The sequence below is a fragment of the Temnothorax americanus genome, unplaced genomic scaffold (genome assembly GCF_048541705.1).
Source record: "Temnothorax americanus isolate GAGA-0224 unplaced genomic scaffold, ASM4854170v1 Scaffold11, whole genome shotgun sequence".
Taxonomy (NCBI): Eukaryota; Metazoa; Arthropoda; class Insecta; order Hymenoptera; family Formicidae; genus Temnothorax; species Temnothorax americanus.
Genome location: NW_027509242.1, coordinates 643,197 through 667,938, shown reverse-complemented (window position 1 = coordinate 667,938; position 24,742 = coordinate 643,197). Strand labels below are relative to the sequence as shown.

The window sequence follows — 24,742 nt, the reverse complement described above, 5'->3', positions numbered from 1 at the left end:
TGCCGCATGCCGCGTGTGGATAAGTAAGAACAAAATTATATTTATTAGACACATGTGTTCTCGCGCGATAAATACATAATATTTAATATTAGATATATTTAATTCGCTGTGAATGAAACACATTCGTACACATGAGCGTTACATCTATTAACGTCATTATATGTATTACCGAAATTTGCGTATCAAGCGCAATACTCGAGATAAACGAACGTGTTAACATTTTCAAAATGATTGTTCCAAAAACTCACGTTTCTTATCGCTTATCGCTCGCGCCGTTCGACGTACGAGAAGGATAATAAAAGGAGATCACGAAATGTATTACAGCGACTTATGCATATTAATTACACAATTACGTGCATTGCGCACAGATGTTACTTAATCGCGCAAAGCCACATCGTTAATGCAAAGAAATAATCATTGCAATCGCGACAAAAGTTTTCAAATATGCCTTCGAATTCTGCACGTATCGTTAGAGGATCAACCATCTTATCAGGAAGTGAAGTGGGACTGTTCAAACGAACATTATTCGAACCACGATGGCAATGAAAAAAAAAAAAAAAAGATACTGCTTAAAAAGAAATTTATAGTATCTTGACGAGGACAACAAAGGAAATATATATTTCGATATTTTCTATTTTTAGTACTTATAAAAGCGCCAATACGACGCGCATTTTTTATCAGCAAATATCTTATTTGGAGAATCTGTGTATATTAATAATAATGAGTAAACATAGACAATAAGTGAAAGAAAAGGGATTGAATAGGCGAAGGAAAACGAAGAGGATGCGTGCATGCTTAGGAAAGTTTAGATACTTTAGATGAACGAAGGTGTCGTGGGGCAGAATTTTTCAAGGTAGAAAGATACTTTTCCACGCTTGTTATCTCATCGCAATCTTTTTTTTACCGTTCTTCCTCAATTTACCCGATTAATCTGTCAGCTTGTTAGGAGGTGAAAGGATTCTGCGTCTGCATTGCGTAATCGGAGCTCGACGGATCACAGACGCACCTTACATGCTACGAGCTACGATAAGCTCTACGATTACGTGTATTAGCATCCTTTATCGGGAAGAGAAAGACTGCGCTTAGTTACCTGGTCACGGCTAAAGCGATCGGTCCTCCGTGAGTGATCACAAAACTTGTGCTAGCGCTGGAGAATCGCTTTTAGCTTACGCGACCGAGAATACCGCAGACTGGATTTTAAAAGACATCCGGGTTTTTACACATGTATATGTAATAAATTATTAATATATTATTAATTAATAATTAGTATATTATTTAATTACTATAAAAATTATTAATAATCATTTATGAATTATTCTAAAAAGAATTTTATCAAGAAATACACATTCGTCTCTATTAATATAATTTCTATGTATAAAAAGATATATTAGGATCCGCCCGTGGCGAAAAAGTCATTAAAATCCAGCATCGATGATCTCACGTTTTCAGTTACTTTCGTTGGAGTCTAGGTCACTGTGTATGGTATTGTGTAGAAAATAATTTCTATGCGAAAAACCATTTACAGAAACGATACGACTGTACGTCGTAATTCAGACTAGATCTCGCGAATGTTTCGGAGAAACCGAAACCGTGTCGTATTTAATCACTGGTATATAAAATATCGTCTCTGATTGACATACGCTTGTCGACCATACGCTACAACTACGTATGCACAAAAAAATACGTAGTATACAAAATATCTTTCTCCCGAATATATGTATACATATGTATATATTGCAACAATTCGCACAACACACGGATCGTTAAAGTTTATCCGTGCTAAATTTACTGGACCACAATTTTTCTGAAGTAGATTTATTTGTCGAGCATGGATCCATTGCTGCAATTGTATAACTCAGTGCTTTCGGTTACGTAATCGACGCAGCGAAGCCCGACCGATTTTCACGTGGACGTATTATTTTCAAAACACGTGATTTATACAAGTGTAAATTTATCTAATTACGATAGTAGTCATGTACATTACCGTTTTATCTTGTGCTACGCGTTTCAGCTCTATTTATCCGGAATTTGTTTACGGAGGATAAACTTAGATCTTAATAAAACTTAAATTATGGGGAAGCTTATCAGAATTTGGAATCTGTCAAGTTTGAATTGGTAGATTTCAAGGGAAATTATGTTAAAATTAGATGGCGTTAAGATAAATTGTTTTATTTAAGATTGTGTCATTTTTCTGTTAATATTTTTAGAAATTTTTGAACGGGATTTTCAACAGGCAAACACATGGATCTACGAAATTCCGATAAATGGAGCGTTATCGGGCGCGAATAAAATCGGGAAAAATATAGCGTTCTGTCACAAGAATCTTTCAAAAAATACGGACTTTTAAAGGAAACTGGCGTGAAAAACGCAGACGAAACACGTATTACATGATCTAAATCTAGAGGACAGACGTATACATATAATCTATAAATATAAATATAAATATCCTTAAATAATACTAGTCTTCTATATCGCTCCATGTATATTTTGGTCTAAAATATCTTCCAGATATGTAAAAACGCTAAATATATAAGTCGCGATACGACACGGTACCGCAAGTATTGTATTAATACTACGTGCATTGTGTAATAGATCATATATCTCTCTCTCTCAATCTCTCTCTCTCTCTCTCTCTCTCTCTCTCTCTCTCTCTCTCTCTCTCTCTCTGCTTAATCATTACCTCTAAAAGAAGTTACAAGCGACGGTTTGTAATTGTACGTATCTCGAATGAAATGCACGTTCTCGCGTAATTTATTAGCGATTTTTAGCGATGTATCGATGACGGAACTTTGTGTTGAGGAACACATTTTTGCTGATTGTATGTTGATATTAATGGAAAGTAAACGAAGTTCATGTAATTGTAATCAATTATTTCGCAACAGATTTCTAACGAACTGTTCTTTACTTTTTTCTTCTTACGATATTTTAGCTATGCCGACAATTTAATATAATTAAAAGTCCCGTTATCGGTATATATTCTTTCGAGCCCGATACGGCCGTGTTGGTCCTCTCTTTCCACGTAGAAAGTGAGACAAAAGAATACGCGATCGTAGAGAAATAAAACTAAATCTTACACTCATTGTGCAATTTAATTTCGCAAGACACGCGTGAAGAATATATACATATATAAATATTCGTAAAAAGTTATTTTTACGTGTAAACATTCACGAAAAAAGGTCATCGAAAATAGCGATAGAAAAACGAATCATTACGCAAGAATTATGCTATCAAAAGTATTTTCTTTCCATTCATTATTCGTGCGTGCTATCCGTTTAATTAGTACAAAATCGACTGTAAAAATCTTTCGGTCAATTCATATACACAATTATTTATAACACACACGTATACGCGGACGGTATTGAAAATTGTGTATGCATCAGGTTTACTTTTTTTTTCCCCCCATCATAAATCTGTGTTTTCGACGTAATTATATATATATATATATATATATATATATATATATATATATAATATATATTATATACTCTCTCTCTCTCTCTCTCTCTCTCTCTCTCTCTCTCTCTCTCTCTCTCTCTCTCTCTCTCTCTCTCTCTCTCTCTCTCTCTCTCTCTCTCTCTGAGATGTTTCTAAAGCTCATCGCGCATTCTTTCAATCACGATGATTCCATCAAAAATATGCATCTGATGGATTGAAAGGCTCTGAGAGACACGTTGTACATAAATATAATGTAAGTGCAAATATCCCATGTGAAACTCACAGGTATTTAATTATGCATTCTACTTCGCGTTAGGAATTTTTGGAAATGTACTTGAACTCACTGCTTGTGGCTAAGGCAACTTCAAAAGTCTTTCCGAGCTTTGTACCCTTGGTCTGTCTCATGACATTTTATGATCCACCTTGAATGTCTTTTTATTTGGAAATTGTTTCAAGAAAAAATGTAAGAACCGGGATCGCAAATATCGAAAAAAATTACGTATTTCTCACCGAGTGCATTTCATTCGTTGCTTATATACACACACAAGTCAATTCGCGTTTGCAATTTTTCCGGTAGGAATGTTCGATCGAAAAATCAATTCCGGTTTAATTTTGCACCCATTTAAGAGAAATGCAAGCATGATGAAACGAACACTAACTTTCGGGGTGCCTTTTGGGATTATTGTTCGTGATGGATTGATCGTAGCTTTTATGAATGCTCGTAAGATATAGTCTGGGACGGCAACGGAGATGGTAGAGACGCATTTTCCTCGTGGATCATCACTAGCTTGCCATACTTCACCATTCTTCTCCTCTGCTTGCGCTGCAAGCGGATTAAACGAAACGCGTTATACACAAAATATTCTGATAAATCTTAATAAATTTCGCAATGTGTTCTTAATCGTTCCTCTCACCTGCGATTCAGTCCAACTGCCGTTGCTACTTTCGCTATCGCTTCCGCTCGACGTCATCCCCTCCTCGAGGATGAGCTTGGTGCCGAAACTTTCCAGGTCCAGATAGAGCTGTCCCAGTTGATCGTTCACCAATAATGGCTGATTGAAGTTCTTCATCGCGTCTAGGTCGGTCTTTAGCACCTCGTTCAGTGTCTTTGGATGCATCTGGTACTCGTAGATCAACTCCGGCGTCAGTTGGACGCCCTCCAGCCAGGGTGGATCCTTCCTTCGCATTCCTTGATGACATTTGGTGTATTCCTGCACATTTATTATACTCATACAATCAAGTATACGGATATCTAGATGTCATAAGGGTCTGAGAGAAGCCCTTGAACATCTTTTGGGCATTGCGCCGTTTGATTCTCTACCTCGGAAGAGACCTCGCACGTCTTCTGATCCGGATTGCAGCTACTGTCGCTGCTCTTGTACAGGAAGCTGCTATAGAAGCTGGACGAGCTTGACTCGTCCCCGTTGTAGTCGGTCGGCCAATGATGATCCTTCATAATCAGTAGGCCTTCTGATACGGCCTTGTCCTTTTTGGAGGACTCGGACATGGCCATTGTGCTCCCCGGCTCGGCCTTAACGCTGGTCGCCTGACTGGCCGGTCGTTTGCGATCGGGACACTTGTCATTGGGCTGCTGGTTCTCGCGCGTTGTTGCCGCCGGTGCTTGCTCGGGTATTAGAAAGGATCGGTACATCATAGCACGCGGTGGAGGTGCGCCGATCACCGCCGGATAGATCACTTCGGCCATCGCCGTCGCGACGTAAGATACTGGAACAAACACTAAAATTCTTTTATAGCTTCCTATAGAAAACCTACTTAATACCTGATTAAATTCTAATTTAATTCTAAGCCTTTGGGAACATCTCATCTTTTAAAGATTCGAATCTATCAGGCACAGAACAATAATCGATAACAAGAAAAAACTCGTCTACTGTTCTCTTTTATTCGGATTTATTGTCGAGTGAGACACCTACTGTAAGGACTCTGTTGCGTCGGTTGCGTTGACGGCGGTGGGCCCAGCCTCTCTTGTGACGACAACATCGTCGTCGCGGACTCGTTGGGTTGCGCTACCGGTACGTAGTACACCGGTATTACTGACGGGAGTAACGGAAATCTGGGTACAGCCTCCGAATTGGTACTGAAATATTTTTGAAAACATAATATTCATTCATAGATCGTTTAAACTTTTTATCTTCCTAATTATTATACGCGAGATTTTTATGTGATATTCGGTACACAGCTGAGTGTTTTATAGACCTAATGTCATCACTCTTTCATAAAATATTCAATATTAACAAAGTTAATATATTCTTATACTATAATCTGTATTATTATTTTATATTATATTTTCTGTTAATATTTTAAAAAGACTCTTACTTGTGAGATGGAACGCAGGATTGTGTAGGTGCAGAGGAAGGCATGGTGACCGACAGCGATGGCCACAAGTTAATATTCGCCCCTGTTTGCACCACCGTCGATTGATCGATATTCATGCTGGTGAAAGTGGTCGTAAGGTTCGCCGGACCCGCCGTGCTTGTTCTCGAGATTTTATCATGCTTCAATACCTATTTCCATATTATTATCGCATTTAGAATATTTAGACTCGTATAAATTTTATTTAATATTCATTATACTCGCTTTTACATGTATATATTTATTTATAATACATCTTTAATATTGAAACCGGAAATTAAAGTCTATCCATTCCACGTAACTAAAATAAAATTATTCAGCTGACGAGAAAATTAATTTCCGAAAAAATATATAAAACACACCTTGAAGCTATCACCCTCCCAGCTATGATTGCCGCTTCTCTTAACTCCGTGACGCTGATTGACATAATGTGCGCTCTGATCTATGCCGTTGACCTTTTCCGTCTTGATGCGCGAGTCTTTCAGCTTGTCACTATTCTTGATGCTGGAGCGCAGCTTCCGGTGCTTCTGCATCATCAGCTTCTCCATATCCTCGTTGTGGCGATTCAGCAACGACTCCGTCAGCGTGGGCGGCTTGAAGCTCTCCGTCGCGGTGGTGTTGCTGTTGCTGGCGGTGTTGGACACGTCGCCCCGACTCGCCGAGCTCGTCTGATTGTTAAAACCGCTGCTCAGATTCTCCGCGCTACCACTGCCGCTTGCCCCGCTGCCGTTTATCAGCGATATGCACTTCCGCGCTGAAAGCACGACGAAAATTTGTCTTAATGAAGTGCATATACATTTTCGACTAATTGTAAATCAACACAAGATACGATAAAGAAGAATTTTCCCTTGGGGTAAAATCAACATGGTAAAGATTTAAGATTTCTAAAATGTAACGCACGAAATCGAAAATTTATTTTGAAGAGGAAAAACTCATGATATTTAAATGTGAAAAGCGTATGCGAGAAGAGAAGGATGATGCTTACCACTTTCGTCGTTGCTGGAATTAACGTTCTCCTCGTCGCTGCCGTACATGGTCGCGACCGGCGGTTTGCTCTTGAAGAAGCGCTCGATGTTCTCGTTGTAGTTGAGCTGGTTGTAGCTCGGCGGCGTATCCGTGGAAGACTTGCTGTCGTAGTACTCGTGATGGGGCGAGATCTCACCGAGCATCACGCTGTCGTGCTTCTGCAACAAGGGATTGCGAGATCCCTTCACAATTATATTGTAGAAATTTAGAGTGAGTTTCCACTAACAATAAGATTCGGTATGCAGCTTAGTGCCGTTACTGTGGTCGCATTGCTTTTCTTTATTTTTTTTTTTGCATGAGCGGTGGAGTGAGTGCCAGCCGGCCAGCCGTGGGCGAAGATCAGTCTCGGTTAAACAGAGAATTTCGCTACAAGCTGTGAAAGATCCTCGTTTATCTACTAAACTAACTAAATCGCGGTAGAATCGCGACAGTTCAGTTTTCCATATTAGAGAGACAATAGGATGCCGATTTTATAATTTTGCACTTTTTTGCGTGCGAAATCTGCCCCTATACGAAATCTGAAGTACGAACGAAATTATACCGCCTTCAATTTCTGTTTTCTGTTCGTACCATTCGTACCATTTTCTCCTTAACTTACTCCGTCACTATTATCCTTCTCGTGTTTTACCTTTTATTCAACTCCTTGAGAATGTTGAATATTGTTTTCAATATACATTAGTAATAAAGAAAGACATGTACTAGGAAGGGCATACCATACTTCCACGTACCGTTGCGAAGTGAAACGTCACCCCGGCTGCTGTTATTTTTACTATACATACACATATCCACACATACACAGAGGTAAGTATTTCTACGTTATAGATATTAGTGTTTTGTACGTAGCATACCAGAGCGGAGCGCATTATAGGGTTACTATAGCGTAACAGTGTTCTCGGCGATACTAAAACGTAGCTAATAGTCACCGAAAAGCTCCTGAGTTCGTCCGCCGCGAGCAGTCCGTCCTTGCCGACCCCGGACACCTTCGTCTCCTGCAGCAGACTTTCCATGAAGGATGCTAGATCCTTACATCGCTTCGACACGTCGTGCTCGGTTATATCTGACGTTCTCTGGATGCTCTGCGTACACGTACGATAGAAAAAAAAGAGAACAAGTTGGGGGATGAGTCGGCTTGATCTCTGTCTCGTGGTGAGAGATTCTCGTTAACGCCTCGTCTGTGTTTCTCACATACCGACAGACGTACATGAACGATTAACTACCTCTTTGCCTGGACTTTGCAGGGCGATATTAAGCGAGTCCTGTCGCTATTAAATTAAAAACTATTACGGTTGCGTCGTTGAGAGATCTGAACTTGATAACAGTGATTCTACAACGGCCCCAGCCTCTTTAATTTCAAAATTATTGGAATTGCAATAGGGGAATGCTTCAATAAGTTTCAAGCAAGTGGATCGCGAGTCGCACGGGGGAGTAGTGTTATAATGTGTGTGACGCAGTCGTCTTCGTCGGTTGATCGTACCTCGTCGAGAAGCGCCCGTATTTCGCCCTGGATAATCTTGGCCTCCTTCAGCACCTCCTCGCTGATGCTGGCCAGGTAGCCGCACTCGGTGTCGCGCGACACGCGGAAGATGTCCGGATCCACCGGCCCTTCGAGCACCCGATGCTGACCTACAAACTCTAGTTTTTTCGTCCAGGGATTGATAAAGGACGACCACTCGGTCTCGAGAACGACGCAGCCCCCGTTCTGCACAGCGAACCTGTACGGCTTCGACCTGAAGGAGGAGCCTTCGAGCCTGATCACCTGTTCAACGACATTTTTGTAAGAAATTGCATGAGTTTTATGGCCGTGACACGAAAGGGAATATCTGTGAACGCTCGTTCATTCTCTCACATTCTCTCTCTTTCTCTCTTTTTCAAGCTCACTCGCCTATCTCTCGACTTTCTCTTGTCAAGCGTGCACTCAGGAGGGCGACCCCTATAATACATATCAAAGATCAGCAATATGCACAACACACAAGATATTTTCGTAAATTTGAAATAAGTTATACATTATTTTGACAATATAATGAAAAACAAAAAATCGAAGCAAGGAATTTCTCAAACATAACTAAAAATTCTTGAAAATTATCTTACATGAGTTTTCTAGATCACAATACACACTTATAGTTATTTTACAACTACATGAAAACGTGTTACTTCTAGACACTATAGGTATATATATATATATATATATATATATATATATATAAATCCGTCTGGAAATCTTATCCCCCATCATATCGTGATGCTCATACAAATAATATAAGTTACATTTCAACACATGCGAGGATTGTCCTCGCACCTTCATGTCCGGGAAATTTCGAGGAACGGGACCACTCTCCTGGGGAGAAACCTAAGTTTCTCTCTCTCTCTCTTATTCTTTTTTTTTTTTGTTTTTGTTGGGCTCATGCTCACAGTTTCATAGATGTCTTTGATGACAGGTAGATCCTCGGGGTGGTAGAAGTCAAACAGCGAACGGCCAACCATATCCTGTGGTAGATAGCCAAAGTATTGGACTACGTCGGGATCGACATGGGATAGGTGGCACGTCGCGGTGTGGCGGGTTGTGAATACCGAAGATATTATTGTTTGTTCTGGCGCTGCGGATAACGACAAAGTCGGGGTCATTCTCTCATTCCGGGTCATTACCTTATGAGCGAGATTAAAGCAGAACTTCGAGTTATCGCAATGGTTAGGCGCCGGGACGAGACGCGGAGGAAATTTGCACGCTGCTAATTAATTAGTTTTGGCGCGGTTAAAACGAAATCCATGCATGAAAAGCTGGTTGAAGCTGTTCATAATTGTCTACATACCCGTTCTAAAGATAAAGCTAAGCAATTCCGTAACAAATTTTTGTACTGATCACAGGCAAACTTCGGAACTTCGTTTCGCGACCCTTCTTCCTAATTTATATATAGAGAATAAGTCTTTTTTGGAACTTGAACGTTTGCAATAGAATATAATAAATAAATAAAATAGTATAATCAATAACGAAACAAAAATTGCGAATTGAGACTGAAATTCCAAAGATTACCTTCAATAAGAAAAATTTAAACCCATTTGACCCAACACAAGGTCTACCAATGCGAATAAAAATTAATTAACGGAGCTCGTGCAGAGAATGCGCATTATGCTCGGAGATAGAAGCGTTCCCATGCACTGACAAAAGCGAAGCGAGCAAACCATTGTCGTGAGAGATGACGAATGCGGTCTGACGTGTTGCTCGTGAGATACGAGCGTTCGTAACAGTGGTCTCCAAACTGAACGAAAAACGGGGAACCGTGATTGGAAAAATGAGGAGGAAATGGCACAGCGAAAAATATGACAAAGATGCGAACGGCATGTCAACGTATATATCGTCACGAACTGCCGTGCGGGCGACTTTGAGAAATTGGAAGTAAGTTTGGGCACGCGTTTATTCCACGGGGATATGTTCCAAGCGATTGTTATACTTGCAAGCGAGAATTTAGTAGGAAGAATATTGTGGAAGAAAATATTCCTCGAAGTAACTCGACTTCGAATCGACGGCGATCCGCAGAATCTTTCTCGGATCATCACCATCTCGCCGCGATCCGCATTGGTGATCATTGCGCTAAATCGCTCGTTCGCCGCTAACTTTTGCGACAATCAAGCTGACTGTTTGTAATTATCGAGTCCTCTCGCCGGTCGGACCTCGTCGAAGACCTTGAACCATGCTACCTTTGTATGCGGAATGGACGAGTTGAGCGGTAACTACGAGGAACATCACTCGGTTGCTGGGCTGTTGCTCGGCCGTTCGGTCCCGGAAGTCCCGGAACGACAAGGTCAGGTGAAATGGCAGGTACAAGTTCGACCTGGCGTCCGCGCGATACCCTTTCGGCACGTTGTACCTGGTAAACCTCCGCAGGCCGCAGAACAAACTCGCCCTTCTGCCATTGATGCCTAAATAGAGACAATCTGATGCTTGATACCATCTAGAAGTCACATAATGACGAAATAATTCGTAAATTAATTCCCGAAAATAAAGACACCGGGAATCTATAATTCAGTCGCTCAAAATATACAAATAATAATTATAGAAAAAAGATTGTAATATATAGTAATAATATAATAATATCTAAAATAAAAATATATTCGCTACAAGATAGAATGTCTACCGAATAAAAGAGACTTTTGATGAAATTTTTTTTTCAGTTGGTCAGATAAAATTTTTATATACCCTTAGATTCCTCTTGCGGCGAGGCGATGCCACTGGTGATCTGATCGGCCAAGGTGGTTTTGTCCTTCGGATGCACATAATCGATGAAAGATCGGCCGATCCAGGCGTCTTTGAGATAGCCAAGGGCGGTGCATATCGACGGGGTTGTGTACAGCACGAGACCGTCGTGCATCGAAATCACCGCGCAAAATCCCTCCTACAGAACAATCAGTAAATTAGAAAGCTGATCTACGTAACGCGCTGACATTAACGATCTAAATGTGAATGATAACGTGATGTTGGATGCTCTTTTCGTCCTTCGCGTAACAAAAAAGACGAATGTTGAAATAAAATATAATGAACATTAGTAATGCTATAAGAGCAACAAAAAATTGACGCGGACTTTTAATTACTGAAAATCATCGCAGGACGTGTTTAAGAGACGAAATTTAAATCTGTCACGTTATCACCCCAGCAGATTAAAGACTTCTCACACCGAATTCAATTCCCATCGCATGCGCGAGAATTATATTATAGGAAAAATTAATCGTTGGAGAGACATCAGTAGAGAAAGAAATTTAGTTAAAAGATTTCTGAGATAACCTGCCGTTATGTTAGTCAATTTTTATTTTCGGACATTCTCTCTCGTGATGGTTAGAGGCAAGTCATGTAACCAAGTCAGTAAATCTCGCGAGGAGGAGTTTTGCCAGTTAGTTGTGCAATGTAAAGTACCCAGTTTTCTCCATGCAGATAACGAGAAACCATATCCGTCGGGTCTCAAGCAAGCTTGCCTCTACGATCGCACGGTGCGATTTTTTAGAGTCTCTGCCTATTTCTTGCCTTTTACGCTCTATCGACATGTGCATGTGCATGTATGTATGTGTGTTTTCTTTTGTATCTCCCTCTACTACGTTTATCGACGTATACTAACATTGGTCTGAGACGTGGAATCGTCCAGAAGGACCGTTCGTGAAGCAAGTCCCGCTTTCGGGTCTGCGACGGTGTCGTCGTTGTGCTCGCCGGGATCCGTTGCATCCACCAATTCTACGGTGGTCACCTCTTCTCGCATTAAAGCACCAAAAGAAATTCTCGTTGTTATATGCGCTGCTATTCGGGTCATCTGCCCAAGTCGCTGACGGTTATCGGGATAATGGTAGCGAAAAGGAATGAAGAGGAGTCGAGCCCAAGTGATGTAGAATTTTTGGATTTGAATTTATGTATGTATATACATATAATCCAATTCCATAATTATTATAAAATTATTATTATAAAGTAAATCTCTTAAAATGTATTATATAAAATAAAAATTAATTCACTTCAAATTACAATCAAATAGATTTTCTATATACCGTAGATCCCCTACAGTATATAGGCAAACTATTTGATTGTATCAGTATCGAAATAACAGAAAAATATAGCAAATGTTATGAAAGGAAATATGTTCTTGAAAGACATCTTCTCATAATGTATCGAAGCGCCCCTCATTCCGCGCGTTTTCCTTTTTAAGATAAAAACGATAAAATAAAACGTATAATGGTGAATTTAATAATTTAATTAAAAAGAGTTCCCGAATCTCACGAACATAAAGGAGTTGCATATCGCGAGACCTGCTTCGTGAGTATAAAGGATAGGAAAGAGCGCTCAGTGTTCCCTTAGTCCAAAATAACGTGGAAACGATTGTTCGCGGTATTTCGCATAAATTCCACAGATTTCTATAACTAGATCGCTATAATGCTATAGTTTGTTAACGTATATTTGTTACGAGACAGCTTGAAGTTATGGACGCTATATACATATACCCGGTCATCATATACTTTGCGAAGTAGTGCTAGTATGTCCTCTTCGATTCAATTATAATTATATTTTGTAAATTTGCAATAAAATTGAAAAGGAAAAATTTTCTATTTTTTTCATTTTTACCGTTTTGGAATAATTAAAAAGGTACTTTATAGGTGTGTAGTCTTATTGCAATTGCAATAATAAAAGTTCTAGTATATCTTTATTTCGGTAAGTATCTATAATTAATAAATATTAGTTTTACAAAAAAAATGAAGAAATTAAATAATAATTAAAATAAAAATAGCATCAGATGGTGTAGGCTCTTCTCTGAGAGCATATATTATAAAGTATTCAATAAACTTACGATTAAGGTGATTCTTAAAAGATGCTATAGTTTGGTCCGGGTAAATCATGACCAGGTAAAAATGGCTGTCCTCTCTTTTATCAAATAGGCTTCACATTCATCTTACGGAGCTAGCAATCTAGTTATAGAGATATGTGATAAAATCATTGTCGCACGTAAGCGACTGCTAGCGTAACGACACACTCGTCAGAAAGTTCAATGCCATTACTCCAGCCAGGTGATATGCTACCTCCGGCTACATCGTTACTTCCCGGTGAAAGGCATTTACTGTGGTTTCTTCGCGAGCGCATAAGACGTGCGGGCGTATCGTGTGATATGATGACATCTAAGTGAAAGCGTGACTAATCATACGGCAATATCAATTGCATTTGACTAAATATGTCCTCCCACGGCTTTGCTGCTCGTTTATAGATCAGTTTCGCAATAGTTTACATAACGCGCATACGTTGCTAAGAAGAAAATTGCGCGCATACGATGCTTGCGTAAACCTTCAAACTGACAAAATATTTTTCTCTGTTAAAAAAATCTGTCAAAATTTTTCATAAAAATCTCTATACTTAATTTTTTCGCGGGCAAACAAATGTAAATAAAGCAACAGGTGACGCTGGAGGGATCGATAACTTCGATGGACTCCGAGCGTAACTCGTCACGTTGGATGGAAATTTTACACCCCCCTCGAGTAAGCTTCGCCGCGTGTCACGATTTTCTCTGGCGAGGACGATGAAAGAACCGAGGAAGGGGTTGCTTTTAACGCGTATGATGATGTACCTGCACATCACATGCGCTCACGAAAGGTTTAAACGTGACGTCAACGTGTTTTTCTCCTTCAGAAAGAAGACCTTCAGTCATCAGCGACGTATGAGCGCTCGATCTCAAAGAGTCTCCCATGGACTTATTTTAGATATTTCTCACTGTAGGCAATTTAAAGAAATTTTATTTATCGCTTGCAACAAACTATTTGCCGTTTTACACGCGACAAATACAATTCTAGAGTCATGTTACTTTATTCGCGCCTAGCTTAAATTTTTCGACGATTATCTTCCAAACTAGCACCTCCGCTGCGAGCTTTAACGTAATCAGCTGCTCGACAAAGTGAATCATTATTTTGAACGAGATATACTAGCCGGACTAAGGGATAACCATGAGGGGAATGTTCCATGTCGAAGCCTTAGGAAGTAGTAAGGCGACACCCGAAAAAAATCAGAAAGAGTGCATCGCGCGAAATCAGCTTATCGAGAAACAAACAGGAGAGAACGATAAGCTCTCGGCGCGCAGCGATATCGATCTCGCAGAGCATTCCATGTAGATTTAGTTCAACAAGTGGCAGTGAATAAAATTCATGAGTAAAAACCGTATAGTTTTTATCTCAATGAAAGAAGAGCCAATTCGCGTGCGCTCGTTCCCTGCTTTTGTGGATCGTAACCAACCTGGTTTCTGGTCAAGTACGGTGTTCGCCGGCGCGGCAGCGTTGTACGACGCGACTTCCGGTAGCGCGGTCACTGTCTTCGGGTCGGCTTCCGCCTCGGCGGCGGCGATGAGCGCCGCTTTCGACTTCTTCTTCTTGCGCTCCTTGTCCTTCCTCTTGCTGATCGGCTGCGGCAGCGCTTCATTGCTGGTGTGTACATACAATGCACGTAAAATCGTGAGACATCGCGCAACCCTTTACGCTACCTCCAAATCTAATTGTATTGTAAGACGTAATTTCAAACTCTCGCTATGCAGTTTTCCTATTAAAATTTATGTAAACGTTGATTTGTCGATTATCATTGCGATTTGCAGACGATTGCTTTCACGGAGTCTCCGAAACGCGCATAAAATTACCAGTTTCCGCTGAATTTAAAACAAATGTGATATAAACATGTATAAATATAATTTAGGATAAAATAAAAGACGAAAGACTTATCTTTCACGTTCTTTCGCAAAACGAGTTCTTGACCGTTGACGCAATAGCGAAACTTTGAAATGTAGATCAATCGCGCAATGCAGATCGATATAATATCGGCGTGTCACGCCGGGCCACGTGACGGGCAAGTGTCAACGTGGAAACTGCGTTGATAAGCGGGAATCGTGCATAAACGCAGTTCTCGCGACTCACGCGCGCGTGTCTAAAAATAAACGCCAGGGAAAATATTCCGTTGAAAGAGAGAGAGAGAGAGAGATATTACATCATTAAGAGCGGTTTCGACCAAACTTTGATTAACTTAATCGTCGACTAATTCAACCGGTAGAATTGCTTATGGCAGAATTTCTAGCTGTATAATTCGTCCTTAATCTAGTCTTTCTCCCCGCATGTTAACAATAAACAATAAAAAGAATTAATAATTCTATCCTGCATTTAAATAAAATAATACTTACAAAAGTTAATATAGTTGATTAATTCCAATACTAAACCTATATCTAAAGCTGATATGATAAAGATAGAGATTAGGCAAGACTATCTGCGCATAATTTATCTTTTTGGCTTTAGCCTAATAACAATAAGTCTGAAGTCTATAATCGGCAATACAAATGAGAATAAGTTGGAAAAGAACCCCGGCGAGATTCGTTCGTAATCGCTCCGTTATATAATTTTCTTATTGTGTTGAAGCAATCAGTAATTATAACCGAACCGCCTCGTTTTAAACAATGCGAAACACGAGTAGCCCAATACAATGGATGCGCTTCGTTCACGCTGAGAAACGAATTATTTTAATCGCAGCGTTTCGACGTTACACTCGGACGTTATATCTAATAAATGGTTACGATTGTTCAATAAACGCAACACTGACGCAGATGCGCCGAAATTAACTGCGATTCAATTAATATCTGTCCCATTTTAAGAATTATGTGAATTTATATTAATACATTTTGTAATGAATAGAATTTTATGTATAAATATACATAGGTATGTATATTTTTGTTATATTACATTATAAAATATTAATGTAACTTTATTTTATTCTACAATATAGAAATTATTAGCGTGCTATTTTTTTAATAAAGTTTTCGATAAAATTACGTACGTCAATCTTAGGCAGATCAATTTTAGGAATGGTAAGTTAATCGCCATTGATCACATCAGAGCTACTTAAAAGTGTCGTTGCAAACGAGACTTGCTGCGTGACTACTGCAACGTGCTTTTAATGATCGCGTACATCTCTCCCCGATGACTATAGTTTTCTCTCAAAGCCTTAATTCGTCAAAGCAATATATGATAGGATTACTCGAATTACTGCAACATTTAAATAACAAAGTTACATGGACAATACATTACTTACAATACAATGCATTTAATTTGCACTTTTTTCATGCTTTTATTCGCTTCTTCGTTCAATTTGATAGATCGAGTAGCTTTGTCATGAAATTGAAAGAAAAATTTTCCAACATGCTATAATAAATGCATTGCATCGATACGCTCAATTATTAGCAATTAATATTAACTGAGCTCCAATGAGTTCCTAGCGATCCAGGCAGGTCAACGAATACTTTATATCGTTGATTAATTAAAGATCAATATTGATTCCAGGACAATGTCCAGGAAACATTTCAATTGTATTGTTGGAATTAATATAGAGAATCTTTTCACGTGGAGGTTTCTTATTTAAAAAACCGATTATAATTAAGTCTATTGAAATCTCTTGAAATTGTTCCGCGAAATTCCATTTCAGATGGATCGCCAAGCACGTGAGATTGCGTAACGGTACTATAGTTGTGATAAATTTCGTGGAAATCTCTCCGGAATTTAATCGTCCGATCAACTTAGGCCGTGAGTTTCGGGATCGATATTCGCTTATTATAATCGCGCCTCATCTCACTTTATCTATTACGTAACAATACGCGGGAGTGTCTGATGAATACCTATAGACGCTATAGACGGCACGTGGCGCGACACGTGCATCGGTGTTTACGGCGCCGCTGGCTGCATCGGCGTTGGTCCCTCTTCGTAACCAACTTTAATCATTTTATTTACGCAACGCGATACGCGGTGGTGATGCTTGAAAGCACGACCGTGCGTACGTGATTGCCGGCCGTCATTTCCGCCCCGGGAGTTATATAGTTATTTAATCGCGCGCCCAAGTCATTCCACGCTAAAAAGAATTGAGGACCACTGACCAGACTCGTTTGTCACAGGATACTACGAGGAGAACGCTCGCGACGAATGCTCTTCTAATAACTTGTACGAGAATAAGGATATCAGCAATTTTAATAAAAAAAAAATATATATATATATATATCTCGCTTTAGTTTTAGATTATGGTCTTAATTAAGCAAGTTTAATTTGCAGAGATACGTATACGTCTTGAGATGGTTATATAATTATTTCGCTTTTGAATAACGAGATTTATGTCGAGATATATGTCGATTCCAGAAAGCTATAAGGTTTCTCCGAAATAAATTATTAATTCAAAAGAACGATCTTTCCTTCACGCCGACCTATCTTTTCGGAGAAATCTCTCACAATGGTAATATCCGCTTCTGCAAATCAATCACGGAATATACTCTATTTGCAACCTGATTGAGCTGCCAGAGGACCGGTATTCAAAGCGATAAATCCGCGCGTACGTGCGGCGCGGCGGCGCGGCGGCGCAAACGGCTCCGGCTCTGTGTCACGTTTGCACACTCGGTTCATTCAATTCCACGCATTATATGAAATCAATGGCAGATTAATTTCAATCCAATATCTGAATTGATATTGGCAACACCTCGTTATTTTTATATATATTTCCTCAATTTCTCAATCGTCTTTCGATTGCTTTACGAAAGCCGCGCAGTTTGTCTTATATAATAGATACCAAAAATTTGCAAATCTGAGAAATCGTCTGCGAGTCGTTTTAATAAAAATAATCAATCGATGGACGGAGTTACCTGGATCCGAAGGTCGAGGGACGTCTAGTGCAGTAGCCGCTGCTTTCGGAGCGATTGCTGTTCCTCGAGACCGAACTGTCGCTGCTGTAACAGATAACGACGAAAATTGAAATTGTTCTTAAAAACAACATCCGAAAAGATGATCTTCGTTGCATTAAATGATATTTATTTATTGCAAGCTGACTTGTACTTCCACTTTCTCTACGTATAACCGTCAATACTCTTCAACGCTTGATTCACGCGCGGGATCACTATACGTCCGTTTCGGTCTACGCTACTTTTCGGCGAACGCGGGACGTCTGACGCAAAACTCGACAGACTACTGCGAATCTTCGTCCGGTTACCGAGTCGGACCTCGAGTGTTTTCAGTGTTTTCGCATTGGCACCCTCATCATTGCTGATGCTCGGTCAGAAAATTTGCGATAAACGAGAAGCATGCAGTAATGACGATTATGAATGTCAATTAAGAGGAGACTAAAGTCGTTGCTCGTGTACGCGCACAAATGCCAAAAATCCCGGAAGGAAAGGAAACACGCAGGTCTCATTCACGTGTGAGGCATCGATTTTGCGACATCGTCATCGTCGCGACGATAATGCGCGATGCGAGACAGTGAATTCCATGATACAACAATAATTATGACTGCGCTCGTCAAATGTGGTGAATTGTACAATCCTGCGACGCATATCCTTGCGATAATTGTGGGTCATAACTCGCGATCAGCGGGCAAGAATCCTGATCGGGATTCCTTCCATCGCGCGCACGATCCCGGCAACGTGCGAAATGATTGCAAAATCGCGACATAGTGATCTTTCAACGGCCTCGCGGCCGCTCGGGAAAGCGGCCTAGTTTACACCGATCGCTTGATCAACAACAAGTATGCACGACTTGGCGTAATGCATATGCCCTAGCCCAAGTAGTCCGCTGTGTTGAAAATTGGTACGACTTTTACAAATAATTCTGAATTTCGTCTTAAATTGGATTGGACTTAATTTAATGCTCGTACCGGGGTCATGCAAAATAAATTACGAAATTAAAAGTTAAGAGAATATCTGCAAGAATCGTGCCATTAAACCAACGTTATGTAATAAAAGTGACGAACGAGCGAATAAATAAACATTTGAGAAAATATACGTAACAGGATGTGTTATGTACGAAAAGTAGCAAAAAATGGGAAAAATAGAAAAGAAAAATGACACGAATAATTAAAGTAGATAAATGCGTTAATAAACCGCGAAAAGATGCGTGTATATGTTACTTTGACTTGTACATTAAAAAGGACACGCGGTGATATAAACTAAGTCAGTCACGCAAATTCCCGAGAAACCGGTCACGATCGGGAAAAAAGGTTCTCGATCACATGTTCGGCAAACGTGACGTTCGGTTCTTACGCGCGGAACCTCTCTCTCTCTCTCTCTCTTTCATTTTCTTTCTGTGTTTCTCTCTCGAACCTTTCGCTGTCCTCATTATTCGCCGACCGTCGCCGATCGACCGACCGGCCGCATTTGTTCGGAAAAATTATTGCATAAGAAGGCACCGCTTCACGTTCGCGGCCCCGTGACTACCCCGAGGACGACGACGATAACTATTATACGACCACCACAATGACGACTATCGATTCCGTTCGCCGATTACGCGCTCGAGATTTATCCGACAAGCGAGAAAACAGAATGGTGGCTCTCTCTCTCTCTCTCATTCCCAAGGAGCTGCGCCCCCGATTGCACGGCGTTAAAACGAGTTAATCCACCGAACGTAGTTTGGAATAATTAAATCTGTAACGCGCACACAATATTTTTCTCGTTTCTGCCGAGACGTATGTGATAAGTTGATAACAATCCTGTTTCATAAATCTCGTAAAATTACAATTCGCCAACACCATGCAACAACCCCTCAGATATGTCTGGAGATAGGTCATAGTTCTTAAAATTATATTGAAATTTTTTTTATCTATAACCTTGTTAAAAATAATGTTTAAAGTATCTTTTTCGTCTCTTTTTCCAAGTATAAATATTCCGTCTTCCGCGTCGTTCGAATTACGTTGTACAAATGTATATAGGTTCCACCGGTTCTCTCGCTAATTATTACCGAATTAGTATAACGGACTAATATAAATACGAACGCGCGAGTCTATACGAGGATGTACGCGACAATTAGCAGTGTAGATCCGTAAAAGGCCTGATACAAAGGTATACGGAAATAGATGTCCCAGCGAAATGTCACGTTACATCAGCATCCGTTGGCATCGCAAACGGCGAAGCCGAGATTTGTTCATGGCGTCCGCACGTCGCACGCAACTCGCTGCAAAATTGATTTATTATCGACGACCGTCTACGGTGCCCCATGATAAAACTTTCGTCCTACACAATTATTCCGGGCTCGACCGTTATCCATTACTTTCCCGGTTATCCATTCGTGGCATCTTCGATCAGTCGCCGTCTAAATTAATTTGAAGATGATATCAACCGTGACTGCGCGTAAATATCAAGATATTTTGTAAAATAAAGAGATTTTTGTAAAACAATCTTACATTGCAGCCTAAATTTTTTTTTACAAGATTGAGCAACAAAAGTATTTGTTTTACTTCAAACAGTAACATTCTGAAAGGATGTAAAATAGCTCAATGTAACTTGTACACAACGTAACCCGCTTTAAACTCAAACAATTCCGAACGTACGCTCAAGATCTTTGAACTGTCCACCTGATCCCTCGCGATCTTCCCGCGCACGGTTCCGCGGTGTTACGCATCGCGAACTTGCAGAGTCATTTTCGGCGAGGCTGGAGAATATATATCTCTCTCGCAAATGAGAGAAAGGACAATTTGAGAATTTCTAATTCGAGGAGAATGCATGGCTCTCCAATTCGCATTAGCCCCGCGATACGGCCGCGTTACGATCACTTGGCCAACTTTTCGTTCGACCTGTTTTCGCAAGGGTGGTTTCGCAACATCTCTCTAGCCGCGTTAACCAAAGGACGTGGAAATGCAATCGGCACACACATGTAGACACACAGAAAGAGAGAGAGAGAAAAACTGAGAAACCGGTTAGCCTTATTACCGTACCGTGTATACGAGTTTCCGTCTCTCTCGCGCCTTGCTCTATTCGTTCACTTCTCGCCGTCGCGCGAAAGAAGCATGTCAATGCCAAGAGTTCCGAGAAGAGTACTTATACTCACAATCAGAAAACGCGCGGTGAGGGGTTGATTAATAAAATTAATTTCGTAATTGCAGATATTATATCATGCATTGTCACACACACACACACACACACACACATAGATTTAACGTAACGTCAAACAAACGAGACACGAGGATAAAGTGATACATTTTAAATGCCCAAAAGAGATTATCTCATTTATTGTACGAACTTAATATTTTTCTCGAGAAGTTAATATAATTTTTTAAACACCTCATAGGAGGGTAGCAAATACACATAGGGTGCCAAATACTCTTTTCCTTTTGTATTTTAAAGCGCAGTTTAACCATTCAACGTGACACTGCAGCGCACTAGGTAAGAACGCGGATAATTATAGGATGATTATTAAGAACAAATATATAGGTCTGTGTGTAGAAGCCGAACAATAACAATGTTAATCCAGTGTTTCTGATTATATAAGTAACTATATAATTGATTAAGCTCCACCGAGGAACTGTTCGATTTGAAAAGATTAACTAATCGCAATTTATCGTATTGATTAATATTGCAGCTTGACCCTTTAACCCCCATTGGAACATACACACATGTCTCGTTGTGCAAAATTTCTTTTTAGGTAGTATAATACGCCTCGTAATAATCATTATACAACGTTCCATTGTGGCCGAATTTAAAATCCAAGTTTATCCACAAAAATAATAGCGAACGTTAAAGTATTTTTCGCAAATATATTTTTAAAAAAGATTTCATTTTATGTTAAATCTACGTGCATGTTCTATGTAAAAGAAAAAAAATAAAAGTAAATTTTATTTCAAAGAGAAGCCCTTTTTTTCTGAAAAGACTGAAATACGCGAAACATCGATACGTGCACGTGAGCATGTAAAAAAATATAATTCTCGCAATATACACGTGGAAGAAGATAAAAATACAATTTTTCTAACAACAGTTGCGCTATTTTTACAATATTGCAATATTCTTCCCCGAACTTTACACGCGATCAAAACCTTCGATAGATCAGCTTCGTACAACGACAAGTTTAAAGTGACTGCTTGTGAGTGACAAAAGAACGTTCTCAATCTCAACACGATGTTTCTCTCGTGAAGCCTGTGAAGCCTGTTTCTTTGTTCCCGGAAAAAAAAACAATGAATTCGCTAAATATGTGAATTTTAGCTTACATTAAAAAAATAATAATAATAGAACGTATTAAAAAATCTGTCGTTAAATAAATTTTTATAAGATAAGAACAGTTTTTTCTGTACTCTTAAGCCTGATCTACAATGTGCTCTTTGCTTTCTGTTTTTTGCTCTTAACCTGTTTGCGACTATCCCGTATTTCGCAATTGCGTCGCGTAACGCGATGTTTTTTGTTCTCTGTCGCCTAAGATAAAAATTGACGAACTTCAGAAGAGACAAGAAACATCACGTTACGCGACGGAATTGCAAAATACGAGATAGTCGCAAAGAGGTTAAGAGCAAAAAACAGAAAGCAAAGAGCACATTGTAGATCAGCCTTTAATAACGTGCTATTTGTTAAGAAAACGTTTCGGGGTAAGTTTAGATTTTTTTCCTCAATTTACAATAAATCGATAATGATAAATTGTCCGACAAGTATCGCGATGAAGACGCGCGATAATAATTTTCCGAAAAGCTATATACATGCTGCATACATGCACGTATTACATTTTCGTATATAAAGAAATGATTCGCTGATGATGGTAACGATAGCGTCCTATTTCATAAGATCGGACGAAAAGATGTTTCAATCCAAGAAAGAGAAAGAGAGAGAAATATGAATGGCTATACCATTATGGCGACAGTTATACAAACCGCTATTGTGTTCGAAGGGACGCGATTACAATTGTTTGTTACGCTGCCGTGCCGCGGAACAAAATATATTCGTCATTGTGTCGAGTATATTTAAACCGGTTATTTTCGAATTTGTTATATCATTTCAAACGAGGGGGAAGTGAATAAACCGGATAATAAGAGACAATGAGCTTTATTAATAATCTCGTTGCGCCACCAAACACGTACCCGTATTTTCTTCGCGCATTGTTATACTCTTCGTAATTGCGACAAGATTCCCTAATCGATTTGAAACATCGCAAATTGAATCCAAAAGAATTATCGCCTTAAAAAAGAAATATATAATTGTAATTTGTATATACATTATATGTTGCAATATCATACATTTATATGTGTTTCTAATATTATTATACCTATATACTTTTTACAATTATCGCGTAACAAGATCTTTTTTAATCGACAGCAATATCGCAAATTCCGATTTTCCGAACGCGGGAAAGTCGTCAGCTTAAAATAAAAAATATTGCAAATATACAGTGGATCAAAAGAGTATTTGCACACCCAGTTTTCTTACAATAACTTTATTCGAAGGAATAATACGTAATTACAAATTGTGTCCATAAGTGACTTATCACATATACCGTAATGTTATTGTAAGGAAACTGGGTGTGCAGATACTTTTTTGACAAAGTGGATCGAAGCAGATAAAATTAAGTAACATAAAGTAGAATGAAACACCAATAAAATGCAATTGCAAATATGTTAAAAGGCATTGCCGATTCTTTGCGTATACATATATGTGAAAAAAATACGGATTGTTTTTTATTTTCCTCAAATTTTATTATCTCGTTAAAAGTCAGACTATGCCTATCGAGAAGATTTAAATGTTGATGATTTAAAAGAAGAAAACAAAATATACCTATATATATGTATATATGTAAAATAAAACTATGGAAACTTCGGATATCTTATTCCGTTTCGAAAAGTCAATTTAGTCAATTAATTTTCTATTAAAACTCAAAACGATATACTTAATCGTCTTCATATCGCTCCAAGAACGGTCTCAAGAAATAGCTCAGCCGCTTTGAATCTCGGCACGCGAGAAAATTCGAAAATTTGAAAAATTGCGGAACGCGCTCACCTGCGCTGCGACTGGCTGTTGCTGCAGGTGTTGGAGTATCCCGAGTCCGACATCTTGGCGTTCTTCTTCGCGGATACCTCCTCCATTCTGCGCTTCTCTCAAAATACGATTCTTCCTCGAAATAAGAAATAAAAATGCGCCCCAAACCCTACGTACACGCACTCGCGTCAAGTTCGCTCATCTCTTCCTTCGCCCTCGCGAATTCGATCGTGGATCTGACAGGAAGGACGCGGATCGACGGTGCGGATGAGGAAGACAGGTTATATATATAAGACAGGCGTTCGCCAATGTTTCGCTCGAGACGCGCGACGGCGGGTGGCGGGTGAGTTTCGTTTCCACGCGCCGACTGACTCGCCGGCAACGGCCCTCTCCGGCCTAGACTCCGTCCTGCTCCGTCCTCCATCCTCCATCCTCGCCGCGATAAGTCGGCCGCACGTTCCGAGACATGTGACACGTGAGCGCGGGACCACTCGCGCCCGCGTCCCGCCCTCCGCCCTCTCTCGCCGCGGCAACCTATATATGATATATGTCGGACGTCGGACGTACATACGACGTGCGCCACTTTAATCCCCCTCTTCCCTCGTTCCGTTCGCGATATCCACGATCGACGGCGGTCGGCGACCGGCCGGCGGCCGCGGCGCGATTAAAATAGAGCCGCA

General features: G+C 39.9%; 1 protein-coding gene and 1 long non-coding RNA gene across 6 annotated transcripts; both read right to left on the bottom strand.

Moving 5' to 3' along the window:
• Nucleotides 1–16: 16 nt before the first annotated feature.
• On the bottom strand, nt 17–24,557 carry Per (period circadian regulator). Of its 5 annotated transcripts, none has more exons than XM_077424559.1 (16): nt 24,084–24,557; nt 17,991–18,074; nt 14,573–14,757; nt 11,934–12,061; nt 11,024–11,219; nt 10,525–10,746; nt 9,241–9,425; nt 8,306–8,587; nt 7,755–7,907; nt 6,791–7,013; nt 6,168–6,559; nt 5,770–5,957; nt 5,367–5,530; nt 4,757–5,160; nt 4,350–4,646; nt 17–4,258 (listed from the first exon to the last, which is right to left on the bottom strand). In XM_077424559.1, exons 1-16 carry the CDS (start codon nt 24,167–24,169, stop codon nt 4,145–4,147), a joined length of 3,303 nt encoding a protein of 1,100 aa, XP_077280685.1. In that variant the 5' UTR covers nt 24,170–24,557; the 3' UTR covers nt 17–4,144. The 5 variants fall into 5 exon arrangements, with proteins under 5 accessions (XP_077280685.1, XP_077280677.1, XP_077280683.1 ...); XM_077424551.1 differs by having other exon boundaries at nt 4,757–5,172; nt 24,084–24,556; XM_077424557.1 differs by having other exon boundaries at nt 4,757–5,172; nt 6,794–7,013; nt 24,084–24,556.
• On the bottom strand, nt 22,409–24,062 carry LOC143908196 (uncharacterized). The gene is made up of 2 exons (XR_013260057.1): nt 23,356–24,062; nt 22,409–23,267 (listed from the first exon to the last, which is right to left on the bottom strand). It is a non-coding gene; the product is annotated as an uncharacterized LOC143908196 (long non-coding RNA).
• Nucleotides 24,558–24,742: the final 185 nt, after the last annotated feature.